Here is a 15346-nt window from a genome sequence, read left to right as displayed (position 1 = left end):
CCACTTTACGTAAACTTCACTGCAGATCGCTTCTTCTCAGTGAGACCACTGTGCTCTGCTTGCTTTCCACTTCCATGGCCTGGAGCCTGGTAAATGCCTCCAGAGAAAAATATCATAGGGGTCATCATCAAAATAATTTCATTTGTTTCCCTTCTCTCGGGGGCTACAGTTCTCTGATACTGGTTGTACACTGTCTAAAAACAGTTGTTTCACACATATTTCCCAGAGAACAAAATGGGCAAGAGTCTCTTGTGTCTACCTCTGACCTTCCTGGCCTCTTCCATAATCCCCTTGTGCAATATGTGAAATTCTGAGTACAGGGGCTGGATGAGTTCTCAGAGCTAAGAGATCTGAGATGGGTGCTGGGTCCTTACTCTTTGATTTAAAAATGCAGCATGGAATAGGAGACTTCAGCATTTCTCATTCAGAGTGCTTCTGAGGAAAATCTTTAGGAGCTGGCTAAGGTAGGTGTGCAAGTGCTTGGTAATATGGGGCAAGCAGCTCCTGTCTCCCTCCTTTAGGTTCATGAGTTGGGAAGACTCTCACAGATAAAGGCAGGACCTGAGCTAGAGCTTGAGGAGTATGGTGTGGGCAGCAAGGGAGCTCAGCCTCTTTGACTTTTCCCCTTGTTTTTTTCTATAGGATATCCCTTCTTGCTTTCCTTTTCCCCCCCAAATTCGAATTAAGTATTGCCATTTCTCTGAGAGCAATACTTTAAAAAACCCTTTTCTTTTTTTTTTTTTTTTTTTTTAATTTATTTATGATAGTCACAGAGAGAGAGAGAGAGAGGCAGAGACATAGGCAGAGGGAGAAGCAGGCTCCATGCACCGGGAGCCTGATGTGGGATTCGATCCCGGGTCTCCAGGATCGCGCCCCGGGCCAAAGGCAAGCGCCAAACCACTGCGCCACCCAGGGATCCCCAAAAAACCCTTTTCTTATGTCTTAAAATAAATGAACAAGACAAACAATAAGAGAAATACTTATTCATTGTAGAACACTTGAAAGATACTGCGCGTCTTTAGAAAACTGCCTTCTATGGTATTTCCTTTTAATAAAATAGATGGCTGGAATAATATAATGCATGAAATCGTACATCTAACCTTTAAAATCTATCATTCTAATAATGTTTCTAAAACTTTTAGCTCTGCTTTTACTTGTTTTGTTATCTTGGATGAGTTACTTAATCTCCATGAACCTCAATATACTCATCTGTAGAATGGAGTTATATCTCCTTCAGAGATTGCCATCAAGACTAAATAAGATAGTGTATGTCATACTCTTAGCTAGTACCTAACATTTGGTAAGCACTCATTAACTGTGAGCTAACACTTTTTCATGTCATGCATGAATTCATTATTTTTACCAAAGTATGACTTTTCAATGACTTTGTATTTTGTCATTGTATAACGGTATCATGACTTATTTAGCTGTTGCCCTATTTTGGACATTTATATTGAGTAAATTTTTTTATATTTAAATAATTTTGAGATGAAAGGCCCTTGAATATAAAGCTGTCTGCCTTTCATGTGAAGGCAAATCCCTGAAAGTAGAAGGAATAGTTGGGGAAAAGGAACCAGAGCAGCAGTGGAGTTAGAGTTTCTTTCATCCATCTCAGCCCAGACTCCTCACATAAGGCTTCTGAGAAAGGATAGCAGTTTGGGGCTGGTGTCTAAAAGAGCCTGGGCTGAAGGAGAAAGAAAGACCCTTTGGGAGATTTCTGTCTTCCCTCCTCTTTGTTTCAAATTCTCAGAGGGTTAGGACTTATTGAACTGGGAAGATCGGAGGTCAACATCCAGTTCACTGGCCAAGTATGTGACTTTGGACAAATCAATTTCTCTGGATTTCTTCTTGGGTAAAATGGAGGAGTTAGGCTTCACTTCTAAAATTCCTTTAAATGCTAGCATCCTACATATCTAGACTCTGACAATCTTGTATCCAATATCAACTTACCCCACTTCTTATTTCAAGTGGAGAATTTAGTTCATGCAATCTTCAGTTCATTCATTTATTCAAGGAGCATTTATCTAGCACCTACCATTCATCCATTGCAGAGGTGAATTCCATGGTCTCCAGTCCTTGAGGAGCTCCCACTCTAGCAGGGAAATAGGACAAGGAAAAAATGATATTAACACACTGTGACAAGTGCTATAATAGAAGTTATTCCTGAATCTCATGGAAGAACAAAAGGAGGAAATGTTTTGTTTTTAATGATGCTGAATGAGTGGGTCAGATGAGGAGTAGATCACCTAGGAAAACAGGCAGGCTGTCTCTAATCCCCTTTATTCATGAGTCTGAGTATTAATGAAAGGTTTCCTGCTATGAGACAGGTGTCTGTCTTAAAACATCTCCATAAAGCAAATCTTGTTGAGAAACTCCAAGATGAGAGAAAGGAAGTTAACTATGGAGATAAGCAAGACATTGTCATTACCTTCTAAATAGTGATGAGAAAAGGCAGCTATGGAAGTAATACTAATCAGCTATGGATGGAGTGATTTTATTCCTGAGAGATCTGGGGTGAGTATGCTTCCTGGTTTGGTGAAAAAAAATGCTGGCTTTGGAGTTGAGTGGCCAGGTAGCTCCAGGGTCTAGGACAAGTTGCCTGATAGTAGTGAGCATCAGTATGTGGATGCAGAAATAATTACCTGGAGATAATGCATGTAGATCTGGGGTGTATAACAGACCCTGACGAAGATGGTCCTTTCTTTCCGCCTCTAGTTACTAATCTTTTAGAGTCTTTGTTTACATTTGCTAAATGTGTGAATTGTATTTTTCCCTGAAGGGGTATAGTTGGGGTATTGGGGCATTTGGCACGTGCCAGAGCATTACTGTGGTTCTGGAAGAAGGATATGAGCTGGAATCTTAAGGAGCAGACTCCTCCAGTAGACTTTTAAGGAAGATTTTGGCATTCATCAGGGAATTCATCACTCATTGGCAGAAGGGCACCATCCACGAGCAGTTGTTGGAACAGGGCCTGATGCTGCGTGGTAGTGGCAAAAGCACTCACAGGAAAAGAAAATGGAGCAAAGTATAAGGGGGACAGGGCCAGCTGACTACATCTCAGTCGGACTTGGCCCAAGTGCCAGTAGGGAAGGGGCACTTAGGAAGGGGAGGGTCTGGGAGTGGGTGGCTGTTCATGAAGTTCTGTTTACCTAGCACCATGGAAAATGTGACAAATAGTGGTTATCACTCCTCCACCTCCATTCTCCTTGTATTCCAAAGGGAAAAGCTATGATGAAAGGGTGTGTGTGTGTGTATATATATATATATGTAGGGCAAGGGAAAGATAAACCAAGTAGGGATTGCCAGAACACTAGTGAACAGACAGCTGGGTTGGGTGTTTGGGGTTGTGCAATGAGGGAGAAATGCCCTGAGAAGCACTGTGCTTTGTTCAGAATTCAGACATAATGTGCAAGGTTCAATGTGACTTCCCCACGCCCCCTCCATCCTGCCATCCCCCAAAGTCTACCTGGACTGAGAAGGAGGGAGAAAGGTGGGGGGGATTTATTTTGGAATAGGGTGCTTTGAAAGCAGTGCAGAAGAGAGAGAAAGTGAGCTCAGAGTGAGACAATGCAGGATATTAGAGGGGAACTTCACAAGGCACCAGGACAGGAGAGGGAATCTACAAACAAAGCAATGCCATGACTGTTACCTCCACACATACGGGATGTCCACCCTGTGTGTAGAGTTGAAATAAGTAGCTTTTTTGTTCAGAAGAGCATTTGCTGCATTTGCAGCATTTGGAATGTGTTATCTCAGAAAGTGTTTGTATACATGCTTTCAGTGGCAGCAGATTTCTTTCCCAGCATGCTCCCTCCAGGGTTGTGGAGGTGATTGGTTAGATAACTGGGTAAGGCAGTACAGTCTCGTACAAGTGGAGTTGTAGCATAGCTAAGCAGTTAAAAACATGGGCTCTGGTACCACACTTTCTGGTTTTGTGATCCAGTTCCACCACTTGGGCAAGAACTTAACCTTCCTGGGACTCAGTTTCCTCATTTGTAAATGAGATAATAGTAGTATCAATTGTAGATTGTTATAGGATTAGATAGGCTTGTACATGTGAGGTCCTGAGGAGAATGCTTGGCACATGGTAAGAACAAGAAAGTTCTTATTAAGGATCTGGTTCTTAGAAGGTATTCAGTGAATGTGAACTACTGCCAGAAAAGTCATCATATCAAGTGCAACCTGAACCTCTATGTGTCCATGATGCTCCCCTCTATGCTTATTTATGGTGTTCAGCTGAAGACACCCCATAACTTACTTCCTGGGGTGGACTTGCTGATTTGGACATACGTAAAGAATCGAAGAATAAAATGGGAATAAGGCACAAAAAATAATGCATCAAAAACATAAAAAAAGAAAGACGTGAGCACAAAAAACCAGCCAAAATTTGTGTTTACTGTTTTAACAAATTAATCTCATTTCTTACTGGTAGGGTTTTAAGATTGGTGGATAGGTCAGTTTGCAACTGTTAAATAATCATATGCCTACATGGAAGGAGGTCTCTACTGAGATGTCAGAGTTCATTCTTATCCTGTTGAATCATTTTCCAAAGTAATATTTTATTATTATAATAAATACTAAATAAAAACCCTTAATGTTAATATTATATAGTTGTAACTATCATGTTATAGCAATATTTTATTTCCATAATAAAATATTGAGGGATACACCAGCTATGCTGTCATTTGGTCATCTCAAGGAAATACATTTATTTATTTATTTGTGTTATTTATTTATTTATTTGTGTTATTTACTTATTTGTGTGATATAAAATATTTATTATTATTCCTGTGAAACAAAATATTTATTATTATTCCCGCTGGACAGATGAGAAAGCTGAGACTTAGGCTAAAATTGCCCAAGTCCACATAGTTAATGAAAGGTAGAGCTGGTATTTAAACCTAGAGCTATTTGAATCCAAACCTATATGCTTAGTGACAAAGAATCCAAAGCTAATAATTTAGACAATCAGAAAAATATCTCAGAAGAAATAGAGCTATGGACTGAAACTAACAAGACTAGATAAAATGGAGACAGATGGGAAATTCTGAATGTATCCTCATAGAACCAGCTGTTTGAGTTTGAAATGGAGAAACTATGGCTTAATAACAGTTCGTGTGAAATATATTTCGGTTTTCTTTCTTTCTTTTTACTTTTAGATTGAAGTTTAGTATGAGCCAACAAATATATAACACGGCTGCCCATGAAATCTAATCGCTGTGGTTGCAGCAATAGACGTATTCTCTGCAACCGCAGGGAGGAACCGGCAAATAGAACAGTAAGAGAGCACTCATGTTAGAGTAGGATCTGGAAAATATGTTGGTTTCTAACAATTTCATCAACAAGGATTTACTGAAGGAATCATAGGAGTGGTGTATTGGTTTTTTTCCCTTGAAAGCAGTAGTAATTCTAATGATAACACCTAATTCTGATAAAAGCAGTTTCCTTGATCTGGGTGTATCTATATGTATTAACTCCTTTATATCTCACAACAACTTCATGAGTAGATCTATTCTTATTTTTGTTTTATGGCTGAGGAAAATTTGTTATGCAGCCTAGAAAACTAATGGAGTAGCTCTCCATCTTGTGCTCCCCCCGCCCCCCCAATCCCACCTTGTGCTTTTAGCTTCTGCCATGGTCACAGGTAAGACACAAGTGCAGTGAACAGAGTTTTTATTTTAACATGTGGTTAAATCTGAAAGAGGAATAATGAAAAGTCCTGTCTCTTTTCCCAATTGTTTCCGGAAGTTACGTAATTAACCTTTACTTTTCAAGAATAGCATGCAAGGAGCTAACTGTTGAAAGGAAATGCTTCCATACCTGAGCTAACTCCTTTTACTCTTTGACAAGTGGTTGCCTCTGTTGGCCAGTCCACCAGTGGCGTATGCTCAGATATGTGCCATGGCCAGGGAGATTCACAAAGCCATGAGATTGCCCATCAGTGGGAAACACAGGAAATTACATGCTAGGTGTATGCAAAATATGTACTGGATGTAAAAGTTGAACAGTCTTGACACAGATATACAGAAAAATAGTATAAACTCTCTTGCTAACATGGTTTTGTCATTTGTTACTTAGGAACTCTATTTAAAAATTTTGCAATAAGTACTTTCAGCCGCAACAAGCTAAAAAAAACAAAAGCAACAACAAAACAAACAAAACCCAAGAACCTGAAAGAGTATATTTAATGAAAAATAAGGTCCTGAATATTCATTTCTCAGTTTTGTTGATGATGAATATAAAACTTACACAAAATGTTTGTTGACATCCAGGGTTTAGTGATGTCATTAAACACATGAAAAGCAGGGGCACACATCTGCTGAAGAAGCAATAGCACCTACTTCAAAGTTAGGAATTATTTCAAGAGGATTGTGTCCAAAGAAAACAATTTAACATGTGTAGTTGCAGAAAGGTGTGCTTACACATTACTCTTTGAAGTGTGACTTTTAGATCAAATGTCTCTTCTTCTAAATTAATTTCAATTGTTTTTTATTTCAAGATCTCTTGTGTATTTACAAAGCAATGTTAAAGTGTTGGCTCTATTAGCAGTAGAAGAGTTTTAAAAACAGTTAAATAATTCCAGTTTTTGTCAGGGTCATCAGATATTTCAAATCAGAAATCAGTCATGTTAATTCCAGTTCATGACAATTTTTTTTTCCATCTGACAACTCATGAAATCAAAGTAAAGCCTTCATAAGTTTATCTGTTGAAGATAAAATATCTGATATAATGGTGAATACTGTGATAAATGTAGTAAAAAATTTAACATTGAAGGTGAAATTATTTGTTGCTGTGGTGATATTATGAATACATGTTTTGGCAGAGCATAGCACCATGATGAAAACCACGTTATAATTAAGACATCTGTGGAGCAGAAATATAATGAGAATTGATTTTGGTGCATTCACAACTCCTAATTGCATTCAATCAAATTTCAGTATTTTATTAATTGAAATAGAAACTGATAGTGTTAAATTTTACAAGTGTTTATGTGTATACACAGAGGAACTGAATTACAATTTTGCATGTGCAGTGAAGCTGATGTTGAAAAGCAGAAAATTCAGCTTAGCAGTATGTATTTTCTCTTGGCCATGCATCATCAATTGAGTTTTATAAATGTTTGGGCTTTTTGAAGAATTACTTAGAAAATCAACTTACGTGTCAATCATGGGGAAGAATTTCTCTAAGTTTTGGTTGCATTTTATCCAAAATCAGTTGGAAATATTCAACCAAATTATTGGGAATAGCCAAGATCTTTAGCTTTTCAAGTTTATAGTAAACTGCAATTATTAAAAATCAAAGCTTACAAACAGGGAAATATTGATATTTATCTACTTAAAAACAAGGGAAGAGCAAACACATTAATTAATGAGAACTCTGATGGTGAAATAGCTTAACATGTGGAATAGAATCTTTTGATAAAGATCTTTTGATTTTAATTTGGTAAGTGTATATTCTACTCTGGAATGGATTGAAATTGACAAGACCTGTGATTTTATATAATCTAAGTTTGATGAACTATTTAGAAAAATCATTGAAAAACACCTTTTAAAATGAATTTTATCTTACAAAAATATTTGTTGAAGAATGTATTCTGGAGTAAAAAATAAAGTTCCTATAAAAATATGTGGGTTGAACTATGAACAGATCTTAATTTAAAAAGTTAAAATCTGAGAATAGGCTCTGTTTAGCAGATTTTGCTCAGAGCTGCTCATAGAATGCTTGGTAGAGAGAGGAGTTTCTTGGATAAAAACATGGTCAGAAGAAAGGGGTCAGTGTAAGTTGTCACAAATGTCAAATTTATTTATTTATTTATTTATTTATTTATTTATTTATTTATTTATTTTTAAATTTTTTATTTATTTATGATAGTCACAGAGAGAGAGAGAGAGAGGCAGAGACACAAGCAGAGGGAGAAGCAGGCTCCATGCATCAGGAGCCCGATGTGGGATTCGATCCCGGGTCTCCAGGATCGCGCCCTGGGCCAAAGGCAGGCGTCAAACCGCTGCGCCACCCAGGGATCCCAAATGTCAAATTTATTAATCATAAAATTCAACTATGAATAATATTGAAGGCAAATTTATGAGAAAATTAAAAATAATAATTGAACACTTAAAAATTCTTCACAAAAATACCAATGATGGGTTATTAATTTCACTTTCATTGTTTTTAATGTTTAGGTAATTAAGGTCAAGACTTAGTTTATTCTAATATACTCAGATACATTAATTTTAACTTTTTAAGAAAGAATTTTATTTATTTAAGAAAAGATTTATCCATTTATTTCAGAGAGAGAGAGCGTGCAAGAGAGAGAGAGAGAGAGAGCGCGTGCAAGCAAGGAGGGTAGGGACAGAGAGAGAGGGAGACTGAATCCTCAAGCAGATTCCCTGCTGAGTGGGAGCCAGGCTTGGGGCTCAGTCCCAGAACCCGGAGATCCTGACCTGAGCCGAAACCAGGAGCTGGCCACTTAACTGGCTGAGCCACCCTCGTGCCCTGAAAGAATTTTGTTTTTGGAAATAATTTACAAGTTCTCCAATAAAAGAACACCAGTTTTTTTTTTTTGTCATTTAATATTCCAAAATAGTTAGATAATTTTAATTATTTGTCAGGTTTTTATCTGGATGCAATTTAAAACTTAGGGAAAAGCTGCAAGAATATTATAAGGGGCTGCAGTATTACTTAACATTTCTTTTTTGCTCCACTTACTTTAATGCTTTTTCTCTTTTCTCTTTCTCACTCCCATATCAGTGTATTTATGTACACAAAATCTTTATGAACCATTTAAGTTTAAGTTTAAGACACCATGCCCCTTTTCTTTGAAATCATTTCACATGTTTTTACTGATAATAAGGATATTGAATTCAAGAAACTTAACATAAATATAACACCATAAGCTATAATTCATCTCTGGAGTTCATCTCTTGTCTCAATAATATCCTTTGTAGCTGTTTTCTTCCCATCCAGGATCCAATCCAGTTACCGCATATGGCAACAGTTGTCAAGTCTCTTTGGTATCCTTCAGTCTGAAATACGTCCTCAGTTTATCTTCATTTTACTTAACCTTGACATTTTTTAAGAGAACAAGCTGGCTGTTTTGTAGAAGGTCCCTCAGTTCGGGTATGATGAATTTCAGGCCATGCATTTTTGCAGGGATAACATGATATTCCTTCTCAGAGCATCACATCTGAAGGCCCTGGGTGTCAATTTGTCCCAATATTAGTGATACTGACTTAGATCATTTGGATAAGTTGGTGTCCGTCAGATCTCTCTCCTGAAGGCATAGATACATTTTGTAAGAATTAATTGGAGGTCATACAAATCCAATTTTTACCCACTATATTTAACATCAGTTGATTTTATCAATTCTCCCAGATTTGACCAATGGGGCTCCTCCAAGCTAGCTGGCTTCTTGTTCTTTGGTATGATCTCTTATTCTTTAAGCATTTCCTTAATTTTCAGCACGAGGTCATACAAGATCATCCTGTCCTCCTACTGCTTCAAGCCTGCAATCAGTCTTTTCTCATCCCTGTCTTTTTAGTAAAGAGTGGTATTTGTAGACCACGATCTGATAACTAGCTGTGCTTCTTGTTACATGTGAGTCATTGCTTATAAACCTTCTCAGTGATTGTGCAACTACACACAGATGCACATGCATACATCTACACACGTGTATGCACAAGCATGTACATATATGAGTTTCTTGCTCACTCTCTGTATATATGGGTATAAAGCCATGAATTCATGCTGATATTTCCAATTCAATCCAACACCACAGGATACGTTCTAGTGTTCTCCCTCTCTATATGTTTAAAGCATAATTACTCATTCATTCATGCCTAGAATATACAGAAGGTAGCTTCAGAATTGCTCAACCATATCACTATGAAAAGCAAATTTATTAGCTAGAGTTTAATATACATTTACAGTTTTATTGGGCAAATATTACATATATTGAAGTGTAGAATCTCAAAAGTACAATGTGATGGGATTTTCAAATGGATATATATGTGTGACAATCCTTGCAAAGGTAAAGAGCATTTCACTCACTCCAGTGAGTTTCTTCTTGTCCTTTCACAGCACATAAGTCCCTCCCACAATACACATCCTCAAAGGTGGTTTTTCTTTTCTTTCTGATTTTTAAAAACCACCATAATCTAGTTTTACCTGCTTTAGAACTTCATATGCAAGGTCATGAAGATACTCTCCTAGATCCTCCTAGAAGCTTTATAGTTTTAGTTTTTATTGTCAGGTCTATGATCTATATCAAATTAATTTTTGTAAATGATAAAATAGGAGTTAAGGGTCATTTCTGCTTCATGCATATGCCTAGTTGTTTTAGTAGTTGTGTTGAAAGGCTTTCCTTTTGTTCTCATTGCATTGCTTTGGTGTCCATGTTGAAAGCCAATTAATTGTGTAAGTACAGTTCTGGACTCTTTTTTTCCGCACTGATATTTGTTTATCTTTATGCTATTATCATAATGTCTTGATTGTTGTAACTTTATAGAAAATCTTAAAATGAGATAGCATAAGTCTTCCAACTTTGTGGTTTTTTAAAAAGATTATTTTGGTTATACTAGTTTTTTTCTCATTTTCCATATACATTTAGAATTATCTTATCAATGTCTATAAAAATTCCTGCAGAAATTGTAACTGGAATTGCTGTCAATCTATAGATCAATTTTAATAATACTGAGTTTTTCAGTCCATGAACATGGTATGTCTCTCCATTCATTTAGGTCTTTAATTTTTATCTCAGTATATTTTGTGGTTTTGAGTGTAAAGGTTTTGTACATTTTGCTAAATGTATTCCTAAGTATTTTATGTTTTTTGATGCAATTGTGAATTGAGTTTTTCTTAAGGTTGATTTTTTAAATTGTTTGCTGTTAGTAATAAAAATCCTATACAATAGATTTTTAAGTATTGACTTTTTATCCTGTGATTTTGAATAAATCACATACTAGTTTTCATAGTTTTGTAGCTTCCTAACAGCTTCCAACTTAACATTTATGATGTTGTAGTTGAGGATTGTTTTATTTCTTCTTTTCAAATCTTTTTGCCTTCACCCCCTCCTCTCCTTTTTATCTTCTTTCAATATTTTTTTGCTCTTTTTATATTGGGTGATTTGTATTGACCCCTCCTTATTCAATTTATTAACCTTTCTTTGAATTCCATACTCTGATTCCTCAAACCAATAAGACTGGGACTTTCTGCTTATGCTGTAGTTGCTTTAGGCTCGTATGGACTGGGGAGTACCCTTAGGCAAAAATCTATACAAAAACAATTTTCTAAAATTCAGTTCTCTTTCAAAGGTTGACTAACATCCAGTTTCTACGGCTTATGATTGTTCTCCAGACCCTTCAAATGGTTGTTTTTAAATAATTTTTTTCCTGAATTATCTACAGAAAACACAAGCTACCTTGCCAATATCAGATATGAAAGTGGTAATACAAATATTATTCTCTAATTTACCTAATAAAGGAAAAATATAGTATACATATATATATAATTAACAATTGAAATAGGACAATGTTATAAAAATTTTTAAAGATTTTAAATGACTTGTATAAGTATTTGGGTTACCCTTGGCAAACTTAACCTTAAAATATTTCATGTGTCAACCTGAGCCTATTTCATCACTAGACTGTAGCTCATGCCACATGCAGTTCAACAGAATCAACAGCCCCCGAACTGCTCCGTTTGCTATATTATAAGCTGAGTTTATAATTATATACTTGAGTGTTATGGCTGCCTCAAATTGCTATCAAGGTTTCTAAATGCATACTCCAATATGTCTCATGGTGGTTTAGCCACAAACATTTCACAGATTGGCACAAGTCTGCAAGATGCACGATGAGGAGTGCTCATAGATATGATATCCTCCTTTGCACTGTGGACATACCTCTGAAAAACAGCTATGTATGATCTTTTAGAATAAGCCCAGTAACTAGTAAGTGTACCCTTGTGTAGTGAGTCCTGTTGACCTTAACCCATCTTTCTACTTTTCTATACTCCAATGCGACAAAACACTTGCCAGGCTCATGGCATAGCTGTGCATTGGTATCAAAGTCCCTTTCTTCAGAAGATTGGTGGCCAACACAGATATCATGAGTCACCACTATTGCAGCAATAACCAAGTATTGTACCTCAGTATTTAACCACTTGCTTTCCACAGACACTTCATCAGCAGCAACTGCTGCAGATCCTGGTGCTCATCAGTGGATGGACTTCTCATGGTTTCCAGTTTTCTTCCATCATGAAAACAGTAATGACTCCTTGGGTTTTTTTCTCTTGGCATGGGAGGTGAGACACTATGAAGAGTTAGGCATACTTTTTCACAGTATATGGATAAAATAATTTTCTTTGTGTAAGTCTCTTACCTAAAGAAGTAGAATTTTAGAATGTCCTATGTTTTATGGTATAAACTTGGGATTGATTAGATGTTGAGACCAATGATGAGGATGTTTGTGTGGAGACACCTAAATTTAACTGGTTTAATTTACCAAGCATTATTGTTCTTGTGATCTGTTTTTACTCTATTTGGGCCAGTGTTGACTTTGAAATGTTTATCTGCCCTTGGAGATTTCAGTGATGAGAACATTTTAAGAACTCTTAAAAAAAGCAAAACAAAAAGCTGTAGTTCTTCCAATGCAATCACCTGTTGGCATGTGGTCAAGACATAATTCACTGTGAAACATTTGTGTTGTGGGATTTGTCTGTATCCATCAGGCAAAGGCTCTTCTGGTCAGTTGCCTTTCCCAAATGTCTTGATGAGAAGACTTGCTGTCTCTTTTGTTTTAAGATGACTCATATCAGGGGTTAAATTCCTTGATCCTTGTTGAGGTCATGTGGTCAAGCTTATCCTGGGTATGGTATTTTACTTTCTTCATCCAGCAGTAGGGGCTACAAGGCTTGCTTTTTTCTTCTTCCAAAGTCAGGACTGACCTCTTCTTCATTCCTCCATTCCCATTCTCATTCTCTTCTACTTTTTAACACTTAACTCATGAGCTTCCTGCCTGGATGAGGAGGGAATGAGATTTCTACTTAGTATCCTCATGTAAAAATTTTAGGTGACAAGCCAAGAGTGTGTAGTTTGGCAGGGAGGATACCTAACTGGAAGGAGGATGACAATGTGTGAGACAGATGCTCTAATTAAGGTGAGCGCACACTGTTATTGTACACACAGGATGAAGCTCACCTTTGAGAAGGTCTGAGGTTTTCTAAGTAGAAGATATGTAAAGGAGCACAGAAGTATAATTTGAAAGAGAAGTAGAGGCTAAATCATAAAAGAATTTGAATGACATGTTAAGGGATTTGATCTTTTATCTGAATTACAAGCCATAGAATAGTATTAAGTGGCATGTAAGGTTAATATCCTGGGAAGCTCTCTCTAGTAGCATTATGGAGGATGAATTGTAGACAGAAGATCTAATGGGACACAATTGAAGCAGAACAGGTGACAAATGGTAAGACCCTGAAAGTAGGGGCAATGAATTTGTATACAAGGAGAGAAATATCACAAGCTATTTTAGGACAGACTCCACAGGACTTGGATTAGCTTAGGTGGAGGGTGGACAGATGGAATAGGGCTGGAGAGGAGTTAGGATGAGTCTCCCAGGCTTGAGAGACTGATGGATAGCAGTGGCATTGTCAAGAGAAGGAATATAAGGATTTTAGAAACAAGTTAATTTGGAAGTATTTGGGAAAGAGATTCTGAGTTCAGTTTTGAACACATTGGATTTGAGAGAATAATAGGTGTCTAAGCATGGAATAAAGGAGAAAAGTTTTTGTTTTTTTCTTTTGATGATTGGTAATATTCAGCAACTTCTCAGTCCAGTGTATTTTTAAAATCATACTTGTATTGTTACAATTTTCTTGATCTATTTTGTCACTCACAGATATATTCCGGACTCTTTTGCATTCACATTCTGTGAGTTATTTTTGTATCATGACTAATTTTAATTAGAAATACATTTTACTATAAAATACATACTTAAAGTTTCTTTTGTTTGCATTATTGTTTGATATTTCTGGTCCAGAACACTTTTTACAAATACTTTCCATTTTCCTCCATGCAACAGTGCTACAAGTAGGGTTATCAGATAAGGAAACTCAGACTCAAGGGTGGCAGGCAAGCACTTGGCTTGTGCAGAGAGTTCACAAAAATAAAGCTGGAGAAGTGTGCCTGCTGTAGGTCTGCAGAGGAAGCGTAACCAGAAGTGAGTGTCAGAGTTGTGATAAGAAGAAATAATTTGCTGATATGGGTGAGCTGGAGGGGTCACTAGCTAACATCAGAAACAGCATAATATTGCTCTGGGCTGGGCTTCCCCCTGTGGGGGACAGTGTAGCACCCAAGTCCATTTCAAGAACCTCTAGGCATTCACGTTTATTCCCACATATTAATGGAACATCCACTATGGGATTGGCAATAAGATTAAGAATTGGGGATATAACAATTAAATAAGACAGTTCTTCCCTTCCAGGGGCTGGGAGTGACATAGGTATAAATAGTTGACTATATACAACTGTTAAGTTCTAAAATAGAGTAAAGAATCATATACCTTGGGAATAAGGGAAGAGAGAGTAGTTAATATTGTCTAAAAGTTCAGTAAAGCGAAAGTGAAGAAAGGAGTTACATTTGAGCCAAAACTTGAGAAGGCTGGGGCAATGTCTACGGGAAAGGAAGGCAGAGGTGTTCTAAGTACCAAGAGAACAAGGGCAAAAGCTGGGAGGTATAAAGGTGTATGGGGGGTGGATATATGTTGGGTTGAAGGTACTCCCAAGGGTAGAACCCCTCCTGGGAGAGACCCACAAGGAAATGTGGACACCTTATCACCATTCTGTGGAAACTTTTCAAAGGCAGGCCAGGGAGGTTAGGTGAGGGAGGAACTCACAGACCATTTCTTTCCTAGCAGAATCAGCAATCAGCTGGATTGCTGACACCTGTGATCTAGATATTTTAATGATCTCTTACAGTCCACAGGTCTTATGAGGGGTGAGAAGCCTGGCCATGAGTGAAAAGTTTTATAGAGAATATCCTCCCCTTTTCTTTACTTTGGAGCAAGGGGAAGGTTTCAGGTGACTAGTTTTCTACAGGTTGTTAGGTTAGACATCATGAATTTGGTGTCATTTGGGAATCCCTGCAGTAAAGATATCTGTGAAAAATGAGGTAGAAATAAAATGTTTATTAATTGTGGAAGAGAGTGCTGCATGAAAAAGACAGGACTCAAGTTCACCATGAAGTGTGAGTGGGATGAGCAAGTAGATAGTCTGTGGAGGTCAACAAGAGACATGTTGAAAGAGTGTGTGAAACTGGCCTCCAGTGAACAGACTTCTATGTCCAGGATAA

General features: G+C 37.2%; 1 protein-coding gene across 7 annotated transcripts in view; it reads left to right on the top strand.

Annotated features, from left to right (window-relative positions):
* Nucleotides 1-343: 343 nt before the first annotated feature.
* The window catches only part of RANBP3L (RAN binding protein 3 like), a 250703-nt gene continuing 235700 nt past the window's right edge, over nucleotides 344-15346 (top strand). For 4 of the 7 annotated variants that reach the window (XM_041750194.1, XM_041750192.1, XM_041750191.1 and 1 more), the window contains exon 1: nucleotides 351-464. Coding sequence is in view for 2 of the 7 variants with exons in the window: in XM_041750195.1 (XP_041606129.1) it covers nucleotides 12254-12300 (47 nt within the window). In the remaining 5 variants the exon portion in view is untranslated. Of the gene's footprint in view, nucleotides 465-12172; nucleotides 12301-15346 lie in introns of all 7 variants that reach the window. The other 3 variants (XM_041750195.1, XM_041750188.1, XM_041750190.1) reach the window with 2 other exon arrangements.

Source organism: Vulpes lagopus, chromosome 3 (genome assembly GCF_018345385.1).
Source record: "Vulpes lagopus strain Blue_001 chromosome 3, ASM1834538v1, whole genome shotgun sequence".
Classification (NCBI taxonomy): Eukaryota; Metazoa; Chordata; class Mammalia; order Carnivora; family Canidae; genus Vulpes; species Vulpes lagopus.
Note: the sequence above shows the minus strand (reverse complement) of the source record. Positions and strands in the feature narration are given on the sequence as shown.